This window comes from Coregonus lavaretus, assembly GCF_964263955.1.
Source record: "Coregonus lavaretus genome assembly, chromosome: 6".
Lineage (NCBI taxonomy): Eukaryota > Metazoa > Chordata > Actinopteri > Salmoniformes > Salmonidae > Coregonus > Coregonus lavaretus.
The window spans coordinates 8,112,377-8,131,294 of record NC_139993.1 but is presented as its reverse complement, the minus strand read 5'-3'; the positions used below and the strand labels follow the sequence as shown (position 1 = coordinate 8,131,294).

The following is an 18,918-nucleotide window of genomic DNA, read 5'->3' as shown; positions in this document are numbered from 1 at the left end:
ATTTAAGGTTAGGCATAAGGTTAGCAGTGTAGTTAAGGTTAGGTATAAAATCATATTTTAAGAATAAACATTTTAGAAATAGGCGGGGTTTAGGACTTCGTGGATGTAGTAGCTAGTGACGACCCCTCTTTAGCAGGGGTCGTCTGAAAAAGGTATGCACTAACTGTACGTCGCTCTGGATAAGAGCGTCTGCTAAATGACTAAAAATTTTAAAATGTAAGGTCTTGCCAGCTGATATGTTGAATGCTTTTATCAGTGTATTTCTAATGTAGGCTACAGTGCCTGCATGTAGACATATAGCACAGCAGGCAGCCTAGCGAGAGGTAGGAATTAAAATGAAAATTGAGTTATTAATTATGGAAAACGCCTCTCTGATCCATACGTCACATATTCGTGGGCAAAATCTGTAACGTTGAGGCAAATACATGATTTGTCCACATTTCCCCATAACGCGGTTCCTTGAATAGCATCATAGGTTGGTCCTACCCCGCCGTTGACGTACGGCTCATACATTATTTGTATTGATTAATTTGACCTTGGATTAACGTTAGCCACACGGTGCGCTATATTGGCTACATGCCACGGTAAACTTGGAGACGAAGTGGCAGGGGCAAGCTAGTCATTCTGCAGCAGCCGAAGCAACTCAAATATCCATGCCAGCAGCCAATTTTTTAGTTTAAAAGGCTCTAGTAGTGCATTTTTACATCACAAGCACCACGTTTTCAAGCTAAATGTTTCAAACGTCATTCATTGCATTGGCTACCCACCTGATGATAATTATTTTGATATCAATCCACCAAAGAACTCCAAGGTGCTTGGCTACTTTAGCGAGCTGGGTTTCGGCCTGTGAAACAAGTGACAAATTAACACTTTAAAAGGTACATTTTCACCGTCCAGGGGAGTATATTTATTTTTGACAGGCTTCTTGCACTACGCGATGCCATAATAAAGCCGGAAATGTCGAAGTTGGCTTTTTGTCAGGTCAGTTAATGAGGGCAAACGATTGGTGAGTCAGTTGGCCAATCAAAGCATGCAAAAATACACTTACCCCAATCAGAATCTTGTTCACGAGGGTGGGACCTGAGCTCTTCCGCCTCTTTCTCGCTGGCTGTGCAGATTTGTCTCCACAGTTTATGAATTTATTAAATTATTTTTCTAACAAAGGCTGTCCATCAAAATAAAAAGCATTACCTAATGCCTTTCAGATGGCTACTCTGCTGACTACTCTGAGTATTAGTCAATAATGACTTTGTTCAGTAGATAGCCTAACTCACCTTCTTCTCCGAAAGTATTTTTCCCTTTAATAGCCTTTCTTCCCAAACATCTTTTCGGCTTAATCCACCCCTCCAAATAGTCCCCAAATCCACCCCAAACCTCAGTGGAGGCCTTCTGCTTTTGGGCCCGGTACCATGCCTTTTTGGCCCACCAGACTCCCTGGTTCTGGTGGTCAGCTGTTGAGGGATGAGGGACCAAAAGCCTAAAAATACATAAATCTTGGTAGGAAAACTTTCATTCCAGAAATTGATCAAATACTATAAAATAATGTATTTTTGTTTATATATAATTGTAATTTTATACGATCTCTATGTGATCTCTTCAAATAGTTCCCAAAAGCCTAGCCTATATAGTCTTTGATTGCCTTCTGTAATTTGCTAGCAAATATAGGACATTCAATGAAAGATGAACATCAATGACTTGAGACCAGACACCAGTGACAGCCGCACGCGCTGTGTTGGAAAATGAAAACTTTAATTCCAGCAATTGATCAAATATGATAAAATGTTACAAAATATATGGAATTGTAATTGAATAGGATCTCTATGTGAGGGACTGTCCCTCTTCTCCTTTTCCCTGGACTGGGGTGTATGGGTCTTCCGGACCCCCCTCTGCCTGCATAGCACAGCTCACCAAACAGTAGACTTACTGTTCAGCCCCTGGCCGCTGGGCAGTTTGTCAAGCACTGCAAAATGGGCAGAGTGCCTTCCAACGGCCAGTCCAGGATGGTTGATTAAATTATTGATTCCCGTTTCATGATAGATTATCGGATGGTTGTAAAAACAAACAGTACTATACGTTCATGCAACTGCTATTTTTGAAACATTGATAACTCATGGTAAGAAATGATTGGCAAACAGGAAATTACAATATCCTACAAATGTTAGGCTTTTCACCATTAGAATCTTGTTAATACGGTTAAACTACCATTTGATCGATTTGAATGGGTCCCCGAGTAGTATAAAGCTGTCAACACTGCCACCATGTGGTCAAACGTTTCACTGCAAAGGGCAATGAACCTCACCATCTTTGACCTCACCAACATCCAACATGTAATGATTATCTTGTCAGTCAGACAAAAGACAGACAATAATTAACTTCAGAAATGCCCTCTTTGATCACAATACTTTGAGTTCAACATGTTTGAAGGCTCAATGGGCCTCAATGGAAAGAGGGGGTAGAAAAATAGTTACTCAACATTTCACATATCATGAATTAACTACCATATTTATAGAAATACAACTATAATATTTATATTTCCAAGTAAACTTTAAAAATTAACTTTGATATTAACTTAACTGAAAAATAACAGAAAACCCCAGCTTTAGAGATATTTAGTCAAATAATCAACCACAATCCACAGAATGAGTTTTATCAGTTGTATCTGTTTTTATTGTTGGATAACATGTACGAGTACAGTAGAACTATTGTTATCGTTATCATCTACCCAAAGGACAATCCTCCAGTGTCTTCCGACAAAGGCCAAAGTTTAGATAGCATTTTTTTAAATTACAGGTTTATTATTAATAACCGTTACCTTAAAGAGATTAACAAAGTGAAACACACACACACATACAGAGAGGTACACACACACGCCAAGTGCGCAGGGGGACTCGAGTGGGGGTATTGGTCACAGACGCGAGTCAGGAGGGTTCTGGGGGTCTTCTAAGTGCTGCTGTTGTGGCGGTGTGCCAGTAGGTGGCATCGCGAGTCACTGGCTCAGGAAGGACAGGGCCGTGTCTCGTTCCTCCACCAGCTCGGCGGCTGTGGCGTCCATTTTGGCGCGGGAGAAGTCGTTGACGGGCAGACCGTCATGGATATTCCACGACTTGTTCTGTGGGGAGAATATGGATGAGGATCAAACAGGGTGCTCTTTAGCACATCTCATCTAGTCCAGGATCACAACTACAGTACACGACTACAGTACCCATAATGCTCTGCGTAACATCAGTTTTGTCACAATTTTCTGATAGCACATGAATGCGGCAAAAGTCAGTGTACACTGCTGGCTTGCAATAGTAGGCCTATGTTGGTATAACCTAAACTCTGAAAAGCTGATGTTGGGTAACAATGACTTTCAATAACCACCCATCGGTAAATTATATGTATGTTCTATTAATACACTTTGCCAGGGTTGATTAGTTATGCCCATAGAGATGCTAGACAGCCCATCTCCTATCTATACAATGGCCTCTTCTGTGACAAAACGAGCAGTGCCATTGAGGGCTATGAGTGACAAGTTTTGGCAATTCGTAAATAAACTGTGGCACAAGAGACCTCTAACTATCTCTATGGTTATGCCTTACCTTGATATGAACAGGGAATGAGTAAATTAGGTCTTCGGGGATTCCGTAGGAGTTTCCACCAGCGTACACACCCATAGACATGAACTCACCCTGAAAATAACAACAGGACAAACAGTCAGGCCAGGGACACAGCTTCACAAAAAAACACAACATTTTGGTAACTTCCCCCAAATTCCCAGGTTTTCCAGAAATCCTGGGAAAGTTTGCAGAATTTTGCAACCCTATGATATTATTTTTCCACTGAAGAGTACAGTCAATTCAAATGAATTTGTCTGAGACATCCAAACAAAAGGCTTTGCATGTTTGTGGATTCTTCCAGATTGAAAATAAAGAGGGGTTACGGTACTCTGTTCCCGAGATATCGCTTTTCAAAATATAAACATTTGAACAATGTTAGTTGTTAAGTGTTAAATATTAGTGTTTTATGGAGTTTGGAAAAAAGGGTTTGCTGCAGACCCTTGACGCCATTCCACCCCACCTCCCAAACACACGGCTTACATCAAGAGTGCCGAACCACCAGTCCCTCATGTGGTCACAGATGGCCTTGGCGGCAGACATGGCACTGGAGAGCTTCCTGGCCTTGATGACGGCGGCACCACGCAGCTGCACCGTCTGCAGGAGACAGAGAGGAGAGGAAGAGAGAAGGGGGGAGGGGGGGGACAGAGGGGGCATTAGGACTGCTTCATTACAACTACAAAAGGCACAACACTGGACTAAAGGAGACTAACAGATTCAGTGAAAATGCTTGTATTCAGATAAGATCAGAGATTATTAAAAGATGAGATATGGGGTCCAAATGACGCCTACAACCTACACTCGCTTTCCATGCATAGGGATTCATTCAGGTAAGGATCGCACATTTATAATACCTATGAGCTATGCATAAGGCACAAATACACAACATAGGTGCAAATAGCTGCTCATTAATATTTATAACTACATCCATAAAGCATTATGAGCAGTAGTCCAAGATGTGTGCAGATTTGGGGTCGAATTGTTTACTTTTTCATAAAAGCATGAAACTTGGTACATTTGTACAGTTTGAGGCCCTGAACATTTTCATAAACAAAGCCATCAAAAAAACAGGCAGAATCATGCCTTTTGAAGCAAATTGTTAAAATGTCATATAGTAAATTTTTTAAGGGAAATTGTGTCAAAATGGGTTAGGCCAGAAGAGCCAAAACTAGAGTTCACTTACAGAGATGAAGTCTCCCTTGAGCCAGCTGTCGTCCTTCACGGCGTCGTACGCCTCCACCTCCTTGCCGTGCACGTTGACCATGGCGTGGTGCACGTCAGGGTACTGGGTGGATGAGTGGTTGCCCCAGATGATGACGTTCTTGACTGCATCGGCGGGCACGCCACAACGCATCGCCACCTAGAGGCCGACACAGGTTGTGATGCAATTAATGGGATTTTTGACCATATTGGTATACCCATTCAATTGTTTCAGATCTAATTCCAAATCGAAATAGCCCCTACACCCTATGCACTTGTGGAGAAAAGATGATTGACTAGGTTTAAGCAGTATGGTAAAAAGTCCATCTAGCCAATCATATTGCTCACACCTAATACTCTCAGATATCCAGAAGTGCATAGGTTATAGGGATCCATTTAGGATTGGACCTTACATCAAGTGCCTAGAGGCTAGGAACTAGTGGCCTTTTGGCTTTGGCCTACCTGGGAACGGGCCCTGTTGTGGTCTAGACGAGTCAGGCAGGAGAAGTTCTCCTTGGGGATGGAGGGGGCGGACTTGGACGCAATCAGACAGTTGGTGTTAGCAGGGTTTCCCACTACCAAGACCTGAGAGAGAGAGAGAGAGATTTTAGAAACGTCGAAGAGTCATCACTCACTCAAACTACAGACTCAGGAACAGCTCAATTTCAGAGTAGAAATCAAGAGTAGGATATAAGTCCTATTTTAAGTCCTCATCTTCCTTTGTGTCATTGTATGTCACTATTTATACATTAAAAGCATACACTTGGTTTATGCAAGCAGAGCTGGCGGATCATCAGAAAGAGTAGCAGTGCAACAAAAACATGAGTCATGGCTAAGGGAAATGCTGACACTTTCTAAAATGGCCTATAAATCAATATAAGATAGATGTCACACACAGAATACATCCCCTTTAAATGAAGGTCAAGGATTAGCTAAATTTAAAGGGACTGCTGTGTGTACGTGAGTGTTTGGCTGCCAGTGCTACCTTGCCAACATTAGGCTCATTTGCCAAGATGAGTTGGTGTAAAATCCTAGAAGGATAACATCACCCGCCGTTGTGGCCCTGAGCAAGGCACTTAACCCCTTAACTGCTCACCGGGCCGCTGCACTGTTTCTGCCCAATGTGGGTACTTGTGTGTATGTGCGTATCCTCTGAGGGATTGGGTAAAGTAGAATACACATTTCCATCTGGTATGGATTAATAAAGTATTCTTCTTCTAAAACACACTTACTTTAGAGGATGGCCATCCAGTTCTTATGTAGCTATATAGAACATATAGAAACCTGCCCATTCAAATTCACACACATTCCTGGATCAGAAGTAGTTGACCTTGGCCATAGAAGAGCTGAGGCTTTGTTCGTCACACTGACGTGTCGTTGTTGCTGCAAACCGCAGTGGCCAAAGGCCCCCTTGTGACACCAGTGACTGCAGTGTGTACACACAACACAGCATGGAGTAGCTTTCATCCCTGACTTTGGAACCCAGCCCATTCCACACAGGATTAAAAGCCTTTAAAAATGTGAATTTGCACCAATACCATCGAAGTATAAGGCTGTCCAATAAAACTGGCCCATTTGAAATGTGAAAAGGTCCAATTATAGTCTGATTTGTCAAAAGGTTTGTATGACTTTAAAAGGAAGGACAGTTGTAAAATATGTAGTGGTTCATTTCAAATGTCCTAGAACTAGAGGTATTACATAAAGTCTTTAACATAAATAAAAAATATATCTCACTAAAATGTTCCATCAGTAAAAGCAAATGATGACCCTTTCCCCAAAACATTCCTTAACATCATTCAACGCCCCACAACCTGGCCTTTGCTGTACTGTGGTGCCTTCATGTCCCTTGATTATCGTTAGCAATGACAGCTATCTATTTGGTGCAGGGTGTGTGTCTCTCTCTCTCCAGCCAGGCTGCTGCTCTGCGGCAGTGGCCCGAAACATGCCGAGTCATAGACACACAGAGGGACAGTTACCCTGACGGTCTTCTTGGCGTACTTCTCCAGGGCGGCCCCCTGGGTCTTAAAGATGGCCACGTTGGCCTTCAGGAGGTCCTTCCTCTCCATGCCCTCCTTCCTGGGCATAGAGCCCACCAAGATGGCGGCGTCCAGATCCTTGAAGCCCACCTCCACCTTGTCGGTGGGGATGACCTCTGTGGATGAAGATGGTGCGGTGACTGTTAGTTACGATGGATATTGTCTTGGATAGAGTGGATGTAGTGGCCAACGTTTAGTGTTACTGCCACATTTGTGGAGAGATGTATGTTTGTATTGGATTCAGCAATGAACATGAAATTCAGATTTGACATAAAAGCAATACAATTATGATTTTAAGACAAATCAAGCAGAATGTCTGCTAAAGTTAGTAAAATAGTAGGTGTGGTGGTTGTTTCAGTTTTCATTTACAGTAATTATACTGCCATTTCAGGCTCATCTGGGTGTACATGAATACAAGATAAGGGAAGGACAAACAGTCTGTGTGGAAAAAACACACACACACACACACACACACACACACACACCAGGTTATTTCCAAACAAATAGCCTAGCACTCAGTGGCTCCATCTTGCTGATAAATTGTCTTGTTCCTTGAAACACTGCCAAATGGGCTGATTTCGTAGATAATGTATGGTCTGTGGCCACTCATGAAAAACTCTTTCCCTGTTTTATCAGGATGAACTTCAGTCAGGGCTCACTGGTGCAAGAGATGTCTTGTACCCTGCCTCCCCTATGGTTGCCCCACCACTCCCAGGATTGGTTGGAATTTCCTATAGGGCCTTGGGAACAGACTAATAGGAGGCCTTCTTTCTGACACTCCTTCCCACAGCAGTCTGCGGTTGACCATTCCTGCTGCTGTGAAGTTAGGGCTATTGGAAAAGTACCGCAGCAGCAGGGAGGCACACACACATATAAAAGTTCATACACACGCAATGCATTTTAAATATGTTTCAGATGGGGGAGGACACACAATGTAAATCATGCCAAAAAGCATGCCTATGTATAATGGGTGCATATGTTCTCACTCATATGTTCTCACGGCCAGCCCAGGCAGAATAGAAAAGCATAGCTCACCCCTCAGGAGTGGGAGAGCACAGTCCTGCAGCTCCATCACAACCCCATCCAGAACTGGCAACATGGGAGGGATGTCCAGCAGGACCAAGATGATGGGCTGGAAAATAAACAAATGCAAAGAGGGATTTTTCTTCTTCTTCTTTAAGCCACAGAATCTGCCCCTCCCGACCTCATGCCAAAAATTCACATCCCATGTATAATTCACACATGCTTATGTAACGGCATCGTTATAGCCTACATATTACAACATCCATCTGCCTCCTGTGCTCTCTTGAGGCCAAAGCTGATTTGAAAGAGAGAGTGTGCAGATATAAGTAGTCCTAGGCCGTGTTACCTGGTCCTTGCCGAAGACATCTCCCTTGGCGATGCTGTACAACAGAGAGTAGGCAATCTGTCCAGCAGCGCCAGTCACCAGCACACGGATTGGGTCGGCCTGCAAAAAAACACACACGGTCCATACTCACTCTGTGCAATCTTCCAACACAGCAGTAATGACCTACATAGCTGGGATAAGCAACTGAAGCGGCAGTAATCGCATCTGACTGCTATGTTGATTAAAAGGACAAAACTCAGTGTCGACAGATGGAAACGCACTTTGCATTAGCCCACAAAGTGCATTTATTGCTGTTTTCTGCAATATAACGCTAACTGTTGTTTGAAAGAGCAACGATTAAGAGCTATATGTAGGCTATTCAGTTATTATGTATGGCTTTTAAATTTTACTGAAGTTATATTCCACATAAGGGGCACGTCCTCTGCCCAGGCGTTCCTGACGCATGCCAAATCTTTCAAAGCCTGGATAGGTATTTTACATATCAGCTTACCACATCATATGTTATAGCAAATCGGTAAGTGGATGACGCAGTGGATGACGTGGCATGCAACCATTGGTTGATTCACGCAGCGCCCATATGTTGGTCGAGTTCCCCTGCTCAGAAGTTGCATGCATCAACCAATGGTTGCGTGCGGCATCGTGGACTGTCATTTACTGCCAGATTGTTTTAACAGCTGTAGTTAGCTGATACATAAAATACCTATCCAGGCATTGTAAGATATGGCATGCGTCAGCAACGCCTGGGCAGAGGAACGCGTCCAATATCTTCAAAATGGGCGACTCAAGCTGTTCTTGATATCCATTGTCATCATGAATGAATGAATGAATGAAAGACGATGATGCAATTTTCTACTAATGCCAAGCGCGAAAGTCTGCTACTGCAACAATGTAGCCATAACGACTGAAAAGAGAAGGCACCGCGGCTACATTGTTGCTAGTGTGAAAAAGCAGAAACAATTTCCTAATCGGGTACTTTGTTCTCTTCATTTCGCAATTGTATGCTAGAGACTATTAAAAAAATCCAACATCCTCATCTTTCTTCTCACTGCACAAGATGGCTGGTTGGCCATCTTTCTGACTAACGTTAGCAAACGACTTCAGAAAGAGATGGTGAACGTTAGCCAGAAATCTTTGCTGAAACAACAGACTAATCTTTGATCAAACATTAGATTAACCGCTGATGCTAGATCCCGGCTTCAATGACAAGTGGACACAAAACCAAATTTGATCATCAGCAATGACAAGCATCTGTTTTCCTAGCTAGCTAACACTTTCGATGCATCATTCATATAATAGTTAGCTTTAACTGACAGCAACAAGATAAACATACCATATTCACTTGAGATAGAGGATCTAGTAAAGCCTGCAAACACTGTTCTCCCGCTAGGACTAGACAGAAGGGTCACCTCTGCGTTTGTATTGAAATGTCACACGGTGGCGCACTGGATTCCTGTCCTGGGATCTGTAGTTGAATATTAACTGATGCTGGTATTTTTACCCGCCCAAGTCACGAAAACGAACACATTCCCCATGAAGAACCGCTGCAGCGCGAGCTCGATGTTATCTTAGGCCACGCCCATATGACCTTATATGGACCATATATTTTTTTTAAACGGAGTATGGGCCGCGTTCAAATGTATCGTTTTACTAATACCTTGCTTCTTGCTTCTTTCAGCCGCACATTTTTTAAAACAACTTTTTAATAAATTAGCAGACGTTCATCACTACTCTAGAAGGGCTGGATAGACAGTATCCTATGGATTTTCTGTACACATTTATTTGCAGTTCTTACTGTAGCCTAATCAGTGAATGAAGGAGGATGGCGGAGGATGGCATAGTATTTACTTCTCTTTCATTGCCTCATTGCTTCATGACCACTGATAAGTGTAAGTGCTGGACAAGATTTGTCCATATTGGTTTAACTATTGGAACAAGACGTCTGTCTGTAGCCTCCACTGGGGTCAAGAGTAGGGTCATTTGAAGTCAAGTGCAGTGATGTGGCTCTGGTAGACTAGTCACAAGATGCTTGGCAATAGAAAAGACAAAAGTGGTACTATCTTCACAACTGATGAGCAGGCATAAGAGCTTTTTGTTCTAGGGCGGGGGTAAGAACAAGGTTAGGTTTAGTGAATACAATTTAGGTTGGAAGCGAAATAATTCCATCCTTTCTGGCATGTTCCTCTGGGGATGCATTCAGAGGGTTCAAAATAACCAGTTTCAAGAACTAAGCCTGTTGACTTGTATCTAAAATTCATGTCTACCCTATTACATCAAGCAACCAGGACCTAACACAGACATGCAGCCTAGTATTTGATACAGCAGATGTAACATGTCTCTTAGTTACCTAATATTATTAACCTTTATTTAAGTTTTATTAGTCGTATATACAGGATACTCACATATACACCTTCCAACAAAACGCTATATGGCTGAAAATGTGATTATTGTTATGCAAACAGATATAAAAAAAACTAATTATAAACTGGGTGGTTCTAGCCCTGAATGCTGATTGGCTGGCAGCCGTGGTATATCAGACCATATACCACAGGTATGACAAAACATTTATTTTTACTGCTCTAATTACGTTGCTAACCAGTTTATAATAGCAATAAGGGTTTGTGGTATATGGCCAATATACCACCGCTAAGGGCTGTATCCAGGCACTCAGCGTTGCGCTTAAGAACAGCCCTTAGCCGTGGTATATGGCCATATACCACACCCCCTCGTGCCTTATTGCTTAATTAGATCCGTTTCATTATGATTGTGGGAAGTGGGGCATTAATGTTACATAATGGCCAGGTGAAAATAGTTGACTTCCCCCTGGAGGCAGCGCCTGTCTGACGCACCGGGTGGCAAGGAGCTAGCCATTGTGTAATCTGCAATGAACACCCGCTCGCGTTCTTTACCAAAGCTGCGGAGGGGAGGCAGTCCATTCATTAATTATATGATGGGGTCACACAGACAGGACAGTCCAGCCACAGACACTTTGTTCAAGTCTGTAGGCTACATTATGAATGAGTAGGACTCAGAGTAGGCTACTCAATTCGAATGTATTGTTGACTGAGGGATAGCCTACGGATATATACCCCAAAATAGTAGCCTATGAGGCTATCTTTTTCTAGTCGACAGTGTCTACTACCCAGACAGAATAGCTGAAGCTTCGGCAAAAGCTAATGGGGATCCGAATAAACAAATATTTCACTAGGCTACCCTATAGGATTAGCTTTGTAAGAGCTTCTCGCGGTAATTCAACAAGACATAGGCTATAGGGAGGAGAGTCAATGTCAAATTTGCAGCTGTAGTTTATTCAAAGGTAGCCTTTATATTTAGTTTGAGAGCCCATCTGGTATGATGGTGCGGTCAAGGAGAAGCGTCTTACCTCCGACGATGCCGCCTGCACCACTATATACATCGCTGTCAACAATGTCAACATGGTGAACACGGGTCCGTCCCCCTCACTACAGTATGTCCGCCCGTCTGTCTATGCGAGTCCAGGCAAAAAGAGTTCAGGGCGAGATAGTCGGGGAGAGAAGGACCTAGAGAGCGGTGCAACAACCTCAGGGAAACGCGAGCCCGGAGGACAGAAAGGCGCTCCGCTCTGCAGTTATCCTCGGGTCTGCTATCTATCAGTCTCACCCGGGAGTCACCCACCACTCTCTCTCGCACTACAGTCTAGTCCGCTAATAAGCTTTAGTGGACTAAAATAGATTGACTGCGCCGTAATCTTTTGCCCATTAATGATCACTGTTGCATAACGTGTAGCCTATCCTAATGATCAAGTCTGGGGTGAGATTTGGTTGATGACATCACTAGCCTACAATTGAGAACCGCAGAGGTGTGGTGTGTTTTGGGGGGTCACATAAGGACACCATAATGTATATATGCAGCAGGAGTATGCATTTTTGCTGCTGCTATGCCCTATATGCTAGCCTATGCCTCTGCTGGCCTGTAGGCTATATTGCATGTATGATGCATGTATTGCACATTAGATCGCACGTGTTTCAATTATAACAATTAATGTTATTGCATTCAATAATAATGCAGTGTACAGTATGTGGTTTCGTGACATTATGGTAGTTGCTTTCTATTGTAACTACCTGCACAATATAGTGAGCGACATACTCTTCTTCAACATTAAAATAAAGGCTGGTGCCCAGATAACAGCACAAGAAGAGGGAAATAGTAGTCTAGTCTTGTCAAGGTTATATTGTTTTGATGGTTACACAGTAGATGATGCTGAGGGGAGGACGGCTCATAATAATGTCTGGAAGGGAGCAAATGGAATGGCATCAAACATATGGAAACCATGTATTTGATGTATTTGATACCATTCCACTGATTCCGCTCCAGCCATTACCATGAGCATGTCCTCCCCAATTAAGGTGCCACCAACCTCCTGTGGTTACAGATGAAAGAAGGTGTCATGACGCCAGCGGTCTATTCAGGAAGGTGCAATGTGACAAAATGTTGAGCTGGTGTTGGTTTCAAGAAAGCTAAACAAGTTGATGTTTCGTTCTTATACCAGCAGAGGTCGCCACTTGCATGAGAAAAACGATAGGCTGTAGCTGGGGAAGCAATGCAGTGCTTAGATATGAGGGCCAGTGTGGAAAGGGCTGCTATTCCCACTACTTCTTCATTCACAATAACTTTCCCATTGGTAAATATAGAACAGTTTAAGTCCTATCCTACGTACATAAACGTAAATCACTGATAGAGATGCCTTGAGTCAGAAATTGTATGTGTATAATTCACATTACAATTTATCATCCATATGTGACCGATCCTACATAACACATAGATTCCTTGACACTTCGACAGTAGATCATAAGGGAAACAGTACAATTAAGATACTTCTACTTGTGTTTATGACTTTGTAAGATGAACTAGGCATGACATTGATGGTCATATAAAGAAGAGGAGCTGTAATCGTCATGACCTCGTCAGCTTGTCTTTACATGTAGGGTCTGACTGAATCCACTAGGCCTCACTGACTGTGACTCTTTTGACAGGGGGGTGAGTTTTTTCATTCCTCTCCAAAGTCATCATCTACCACAGACAATGCATGATTAGGCAGCCTTGAGTAATTTGCTCAGCAGGTTTCAACCTGCCAGTCTTCATTCAGTCAGTCACTGTGTGTGTGTGTAATATGTTGCACATTCCGGATTGAAACGGGCACACACACATAAACCTAAACACACAATCACGCGCAGACACACACACATGTATACACACATGCACAAACACCTTATGCACTGGCACACACACAGGGGCACACACACCTCTCCAATCACTCAGCAGCGACATGGAAATATTAATCACAAATAGTTTTTAATGAGACGTTCTTTCCTCTCTGGCCTCCTTCTCGAGTGTTGACGTGCTAACAAAGTGTCATTCCCGATGACTGACACCTAATGCCTGGCTGTGTAGCGGCGATAGAGGCATGGCCTAGCTTGTTTTCCACATCTCTCATGACCACACATTGTCTACCATCCCAAACCTGGCTTCCCTTGTCGGTCACAGAGACAAGCCTAAGGAGGGGGATGACCGATCGACCACGGTTGCGTCTCCGCACACTTTGACGGAGAGAGAGACAAAGTAGTTTGCGAATAACAATTTCCTGTTGCCTTCCATCCACAGTAATTACGGCACTCTAGTGAAAAAGTCTCTCAGCGCCGATCTTAAGCTGACAGAACAGGGAGAGGAATGTACGGAATGCAGTTTTCTGACCAACCGGTAAGCTTGGATATTAGCCTAGCTTTCATCGCTCGCCAGTTGAACTTATATGGACTCAACATTGTTGTTTTCATGTCAATCCAAACAACGACTGTTTTTAGGGCACTACTGGCGTCAAGTGCGGTCTTCGACGGTTGTTTGTTATGTCTTGTGTGTCTGCTATGTGGGGATTATAAATATTTGCAGCCTTCAAAACGCCACAACAATACAAGAAAAGATTTGAAAGACAACCAAAGAGGGGGGCGATTGGATCTGAGTTTCATGTTTGTGTGGACTGTGAAAACAGGGGTCATTGTGGGAGTTCCACCTGACATGCAGCTGAACCCAGAGTCGGTGATCTCACCTGCGATGGCCGGGTTATCTCCATCCCATCCCCCATCCCTGAGTGACTGAAAGAAAGTAGTTCCTGAAGGCCGGTAACAAGGACAGGCTAGCCAGTGTCTACCGCCGCCCCTTCTTTGCCCCTATGAACCCAACACTGATCCGCCATTTTGGTGCCTCCTGTGATAGTCACACCACGCCTGCAGTATCTCTCATGCAACATGGAGGCCGGCTTTGTTTTGTTTTGAGACTGATTATATGAGGTGACTGCAGTCAATGACCAATCGCCGATCGCTCTAACAGTCGATCCATATCTCGGTGAGAGTAACATGCAGAACAGAAACATTCCGAGAGGGATTTAAGGGATTGGAGCGGGAAACTAATCTAAACCCCGGATTAAAAGTGTGGGGCCATTCAGATCGGACTGATAGGGAAGCCTCACAATCAAACAGATACGGTCGGCATCGGTCGGGTCTGGGATGGGTGTTGTTGCTCAACTGCTGTTTTGTATTGCATGTGATGATGACTGACGACTGTGGGGAGATCCATTGGTGCATGTTTGCTGGCGCATAGGCCCCCACCCAATGCTCCAAAAGCATTAGTCACTTGGCGTTTGTCATTCGAAACCCAAAGAAGGCACGTATTGGCTCTTCTCCCACCGAGCTGGCAACCTGTCACTCGATTTCTGAACCTATCCCCGTGCCAACACTTGGCAACCATATCGGATAATTAAGAGCGGTCACGCCCCACAACCCCCCACCCCAACCCTCGCCTCCTTGGCAACAGTATATTCTCAGTCAGTCACCTCATCTTCCTCTTCCCCTCTCTGCCAATCACACTAATTTTCCCATCTGCCTGGAACACTGCTGATAGAAAGTGCCCTTAAGTACTGGTTCCCAGCCAAGGTGGTTGTTGTCTATAGCGTATGATGGTTATAAGGTTTGGATTGGAGCAAGGGAGCAAGGCAGATTCCAGCTTCTAGACCAAGGCTTTTCTCTCCAGAGAGCATCTTTGACAGACAAGCCATGTGCCCTGAGATGAATGGAACAATGTGAAGAATTTAGGCTCTGTCGGCCCTGATCAGTTTGCCGTGTTAGCTGGGGCGTGAGGATTGTTAGATAGATATGTGAGTCAGTTAAGGCCACTGCTTAACCCTTGAGAATGGATTCAATGGCCTCATGATGGAACACAGAATCATCAATGGAAAAGTACTTTTTAGTTTCACTCACCTTTGAAATAGTCAACAAATCTGAAACTGGAACAACAAATTAGTCCTATCAATTCACTGTAGTGAAGCATTGCTATGCATGTACACACAGTGCCTTCAGAAAGTATTCATACCCCTTGACTTATTCCACATTTTGTTGTGTTACAGCCTGAATTCAAAATGGATTAAATATATATTGTATCTACACAAAATACCCTATAATGACAAAGTGAAAACGTGTGTTTAGAAATGTTTGCACATTTATTGAAAATGAAATACATAAATATCTCATTTACATAAGAATTCACACCCGAGTCAATACATGTTAGAATCACCTTTGACAGCAATTACAGCTGTGAGTCTTTCTGGGTAAATCTCTAAGAGCTTTGCAGACTTGGATTATACACTGAACAAAAATATAAACGCAACATGCAACAATTTCAAAGATTTTACTGAGTTACAGTTCATATAAGGAAATCAGTCAATTGAAATAAATAAATTAACATGACTGGGAATACAGATATGCATCTGTTGGTCACAGATACCTTACGAAAAAGGTAGGGGTGTGGATCAGAGAACCAGTTAGTATCTGGTGTGACCACCATTTGCCTCATGCAGCGCGACATCTCCCTCGCATAGAGTTGATCAGGCTGTTGAATGTGGCCTGTGGAATGTTGTCCCACTCCTCTTCAATGGCTGTGCGAAGTTGGTGGATATTGGCGGGAACTGGAACACGTTGTCGTACACATCGATCCAGAGCATCCCAAACATGCTCAATGGGTGACATGTCTGGTAAATATGCAGGCCATGGAAGAACTGTGACATTTTCAGCTTCCAGAATTTGTGTACAGATCCTTGCGACATGGGGCCATGCATTAATGAGGTGATGGCGGTGGATGAATGGCAGGACAATGGGCCTCAGGATCTCGTCACGGTATCTTTGTGCATTAAAATTGCCATCGATAAAATACAATTGTGTTCGTTGTCTGTAGCTTATGCCTGCCCATACCATAACCCCACCGCCACCATGGGGCACTATGTTCACAACGTTGACATCAGCAAACTGCTCGCCCACACAACGTCATACACGCTGTTGGCCATCTTCCCTGTACAGTTGAAACTGGTTTTGTGCAGAAATTCTTCAGTTGTGCAAACCCACAGTTTCATCAGCTGTCCGGGTGGCTGGTCTCATACGATCCCACAGGTGAAGAAGCTGGATATGGAGGTCCTGGGCTGACGTAGTTACACGTGGTTTGCGGTTGTGAAGCCGGTTGGAAGTACTGCCAAATTCTCTAAAATGATGTTGGAGGCGACTTATGGTAGAGAAATTAACATTAAATTCTCTGGCAACAGCTCTGGTGGACAATCCTGCAGTCAGCATGCCAATTGCACGCTCCCTCAATACTTAAAACATCTGTGGCATTGTGTTGTGTGACAAAACTGCACATTTTAGAGTGGCCTTTTATTGTCCCCAGCACAAGGTGCACCTGTGTAATCATGCTATTTAATCAGTTTCTTGATATGCCACACCTGTCAGGTGGATGGATTATCTTGGCAAAGGAGAAATGCTCACTAACAGGGATGTAAACAAATGTGTGCACAGAATTTGAGAGAAATAAGCTTTTTTGTGCGTTTGGAAAATGTCTGGGATATTTTATTTCAGTTAATGAAACATGGGACCAACACTTTACATGCTGTGTTTATATTTTTGTTCAGTTGCGTTTATATTTTTGTTCAGTGTAAAATATTTGTACATTATTCTTAAAAAAATTATTCAATCTCTGTCAAGTTGGTTGTTGATCATTCAAGTCTTGCCATCGATTTTCAAGCCGATAGGTGAATTTATCTCCCTGTGTCTGTTGGAAAGCAGACTAAACCAGGTTTTCCTCTAGGATTTTGCCTGTGCTTAGCTCTTTTATCCTAAAAAACTCCCTAGTCCTTGCCGATGAGAAGCATACACATAACATACCCATAAGAGTGGTACTCAGTGATGTGTTGTGTTGACTTTGCCCTAAACATAACGCTTTGTATTCAGGAAATAAAGTTAATTTCTTTGCCACATTCTTTGCAGTTTTACTTTAGTGCCCTACTGCAAACAGGATGCATGTTTTGGGATAGTTTTATTCTGTACAGGCTTCCTTCTGTTTACTCTGTCATTAATGTTAGTATTATGGAGTAACTACAATGTTGTTGATCCATCCTGGATTTTTTGGGGGTTTGTATCATTTGATTTACACAACATGCCTACCTCTTTGAAGATGCAAAATATTTTTTATTGTGAAACAAACAAGAAATAAGACAAAAAAACTGAAAACTTGAGCGTGCATAATTATTCACCACCCCCCCCCCCCCCCAAAGTCAATACTTTGTAGAGCCACCTTTTGCAGCAATTACAGCTGCAAGTCTCTTGGGGTATGTCTCTATAAGCTTGGCACATCTAGCCACTGGGATTTATGCCCATTCTTCAAGGCAAAACAGCTCCAGCTCCTTCAAGCTCCTTCATCATATCCAAGATGGCGTAGCAGTGCAGTCGTGTTCTTTGTTGTGTGTCTGTGTAAATAGCCAGTTTTTTTGTATTTTTAGTATTTTTCGTACATATTTCCCTATCACACTTATCATCCTTCTACAAAATATACTTTCCTGCAACCCGCCTCACTCAATGTGGAACGGATTCTATTATTGACTTACCTTTTATCTAGAATCTACAGTTGAAACTAGCTAGCCAGCTAACTAGCTACTTGCTATTAGCCACCTTTAGCGGTTTTCACCCAGAACATCAGATTTTTCTGCCGGAATAACTGAATCACTGGACATTAACACCGGATCGCAACTAGCTAACCGCAACCGAATTGATGTAGCTGTTTGGCTAATCACCACTGCCCCCGAAGCAAGCACCAGTTAGCCTCGAGCTAGCCCCATATCCCGGCTATCTACTTCTCTGTATACCGGACGGGAGTAGCCAGCTAACTAGCTACTTGCTATTAGCCACCGTTAGAAGTCTTTCACCATTGGCCTGCACTACCTACCAGCCAGCTCTAGCCTGGACTATTATCGGCCAGTCTGCACTGTCTGCACAGCACGTTATCGACCCAGAACATATCCGTTTTTCTGCCGGAATTACTGAATCACTGGACCTTTAACACCGGCTCATCGCAGCTAGCTAGCTGCAACCAAATGGAAGTTGTTGTTGGCTAATCAGCCTTGAGCTAGCCTAGAGCCAGGCCCATCTCCCGGCTATCTACCTCTCTGTCAACCGGACGGGACCTCCTAGTGTTGACACAGAGCCCCGCAGATCCAACACGACTGGTCTGCAGACGAAATCGTCTGATGTGGTTACAACAGGCTTCCCGTTATGACGTCGACCCCGAAGATCCATCTGCTAGCCCCGGGCCGCTAGCAACACGCTAGCCGTGGCCTATTGCTCGCCAGTGCTATAGCAACCCCCGAACTACCTCC

At 43.5% G+C, this 18,918-nt stretch overlaps 1 protein-coding gene across 3 annotated transcripts; it reads right to left on the bottom strand.

Moving 5' to 3' along the window:
• Positions 1-2,640: 2,640 nt before the first annotated feature.
• On the bottom strand, positions 2,641-12,012 carry LOC311131503 (malate dehydrogenase, cytoplasmic-like). Of its 3 annotated transcripts, none has more exons than XM_084164532.1 (9): positions 11,581-12,012; positions 8,202-8,300; positions 7,868-7,964; positions 6,773-6,948; positions 5,259-5,381; positions 4,780-4,956; positions 4,080-4,193; positions 3,582-3,671; positions 2,641-3,109 (listed from the first exon to the last, which is right to left on the bottom strand). In XM_084164532.1, the coding sequence occupies exons 1-9, from the start codon at positions 11,632-11,634 to the stop codon at positions 2,987-2,989; spliced, it is 1,053 nt and encodes a 350-aa protein (XP_084020658.1). In that variant the 5' UTR covers positions 11,635-12,012; the 3' UTR covers positions 2,641-2,986. The 3 variants fall into 3 exon arrangements, with proteins under 3 accessions (XP_084020658.1, XP_084020660.1, XP_084020659.1); XM_084164534.1 differs by lacking the exon at positions 11,581-12,012 and adding an exon at positions 9,532-9,749; XM_084164533.1 differs by lacking the exon at positions 11,581-12,012 and adding an exon at positions 8,591-8,623.
• Positions 12,013-18,918: the final 6,906 nt, after the last annotated feature.

Coding starts and splice junctions, on each gene's coding strand:
- LOC311131503 (XM_084164532.1), bottom strand. CDS start 11,634: ATGTTGACATTGTTGACAGCGATGTATATAGTGGTGCAGGCGGCATCG. Junction 8,301..11,580: donor TGCAGGCGGCATCGTCGGAG/GTAAGACGCTTC, acceptor GTTTTTTTGCAG/GCCGACCCAATCCGTGTGCT. Junction 3,110..3,581: donor CATTCCCTGTTCATATCAAG/GTAAGGCATAAC, acceptor TTCTCCCCACAG/AACAAGTCGTGGAATATCCA.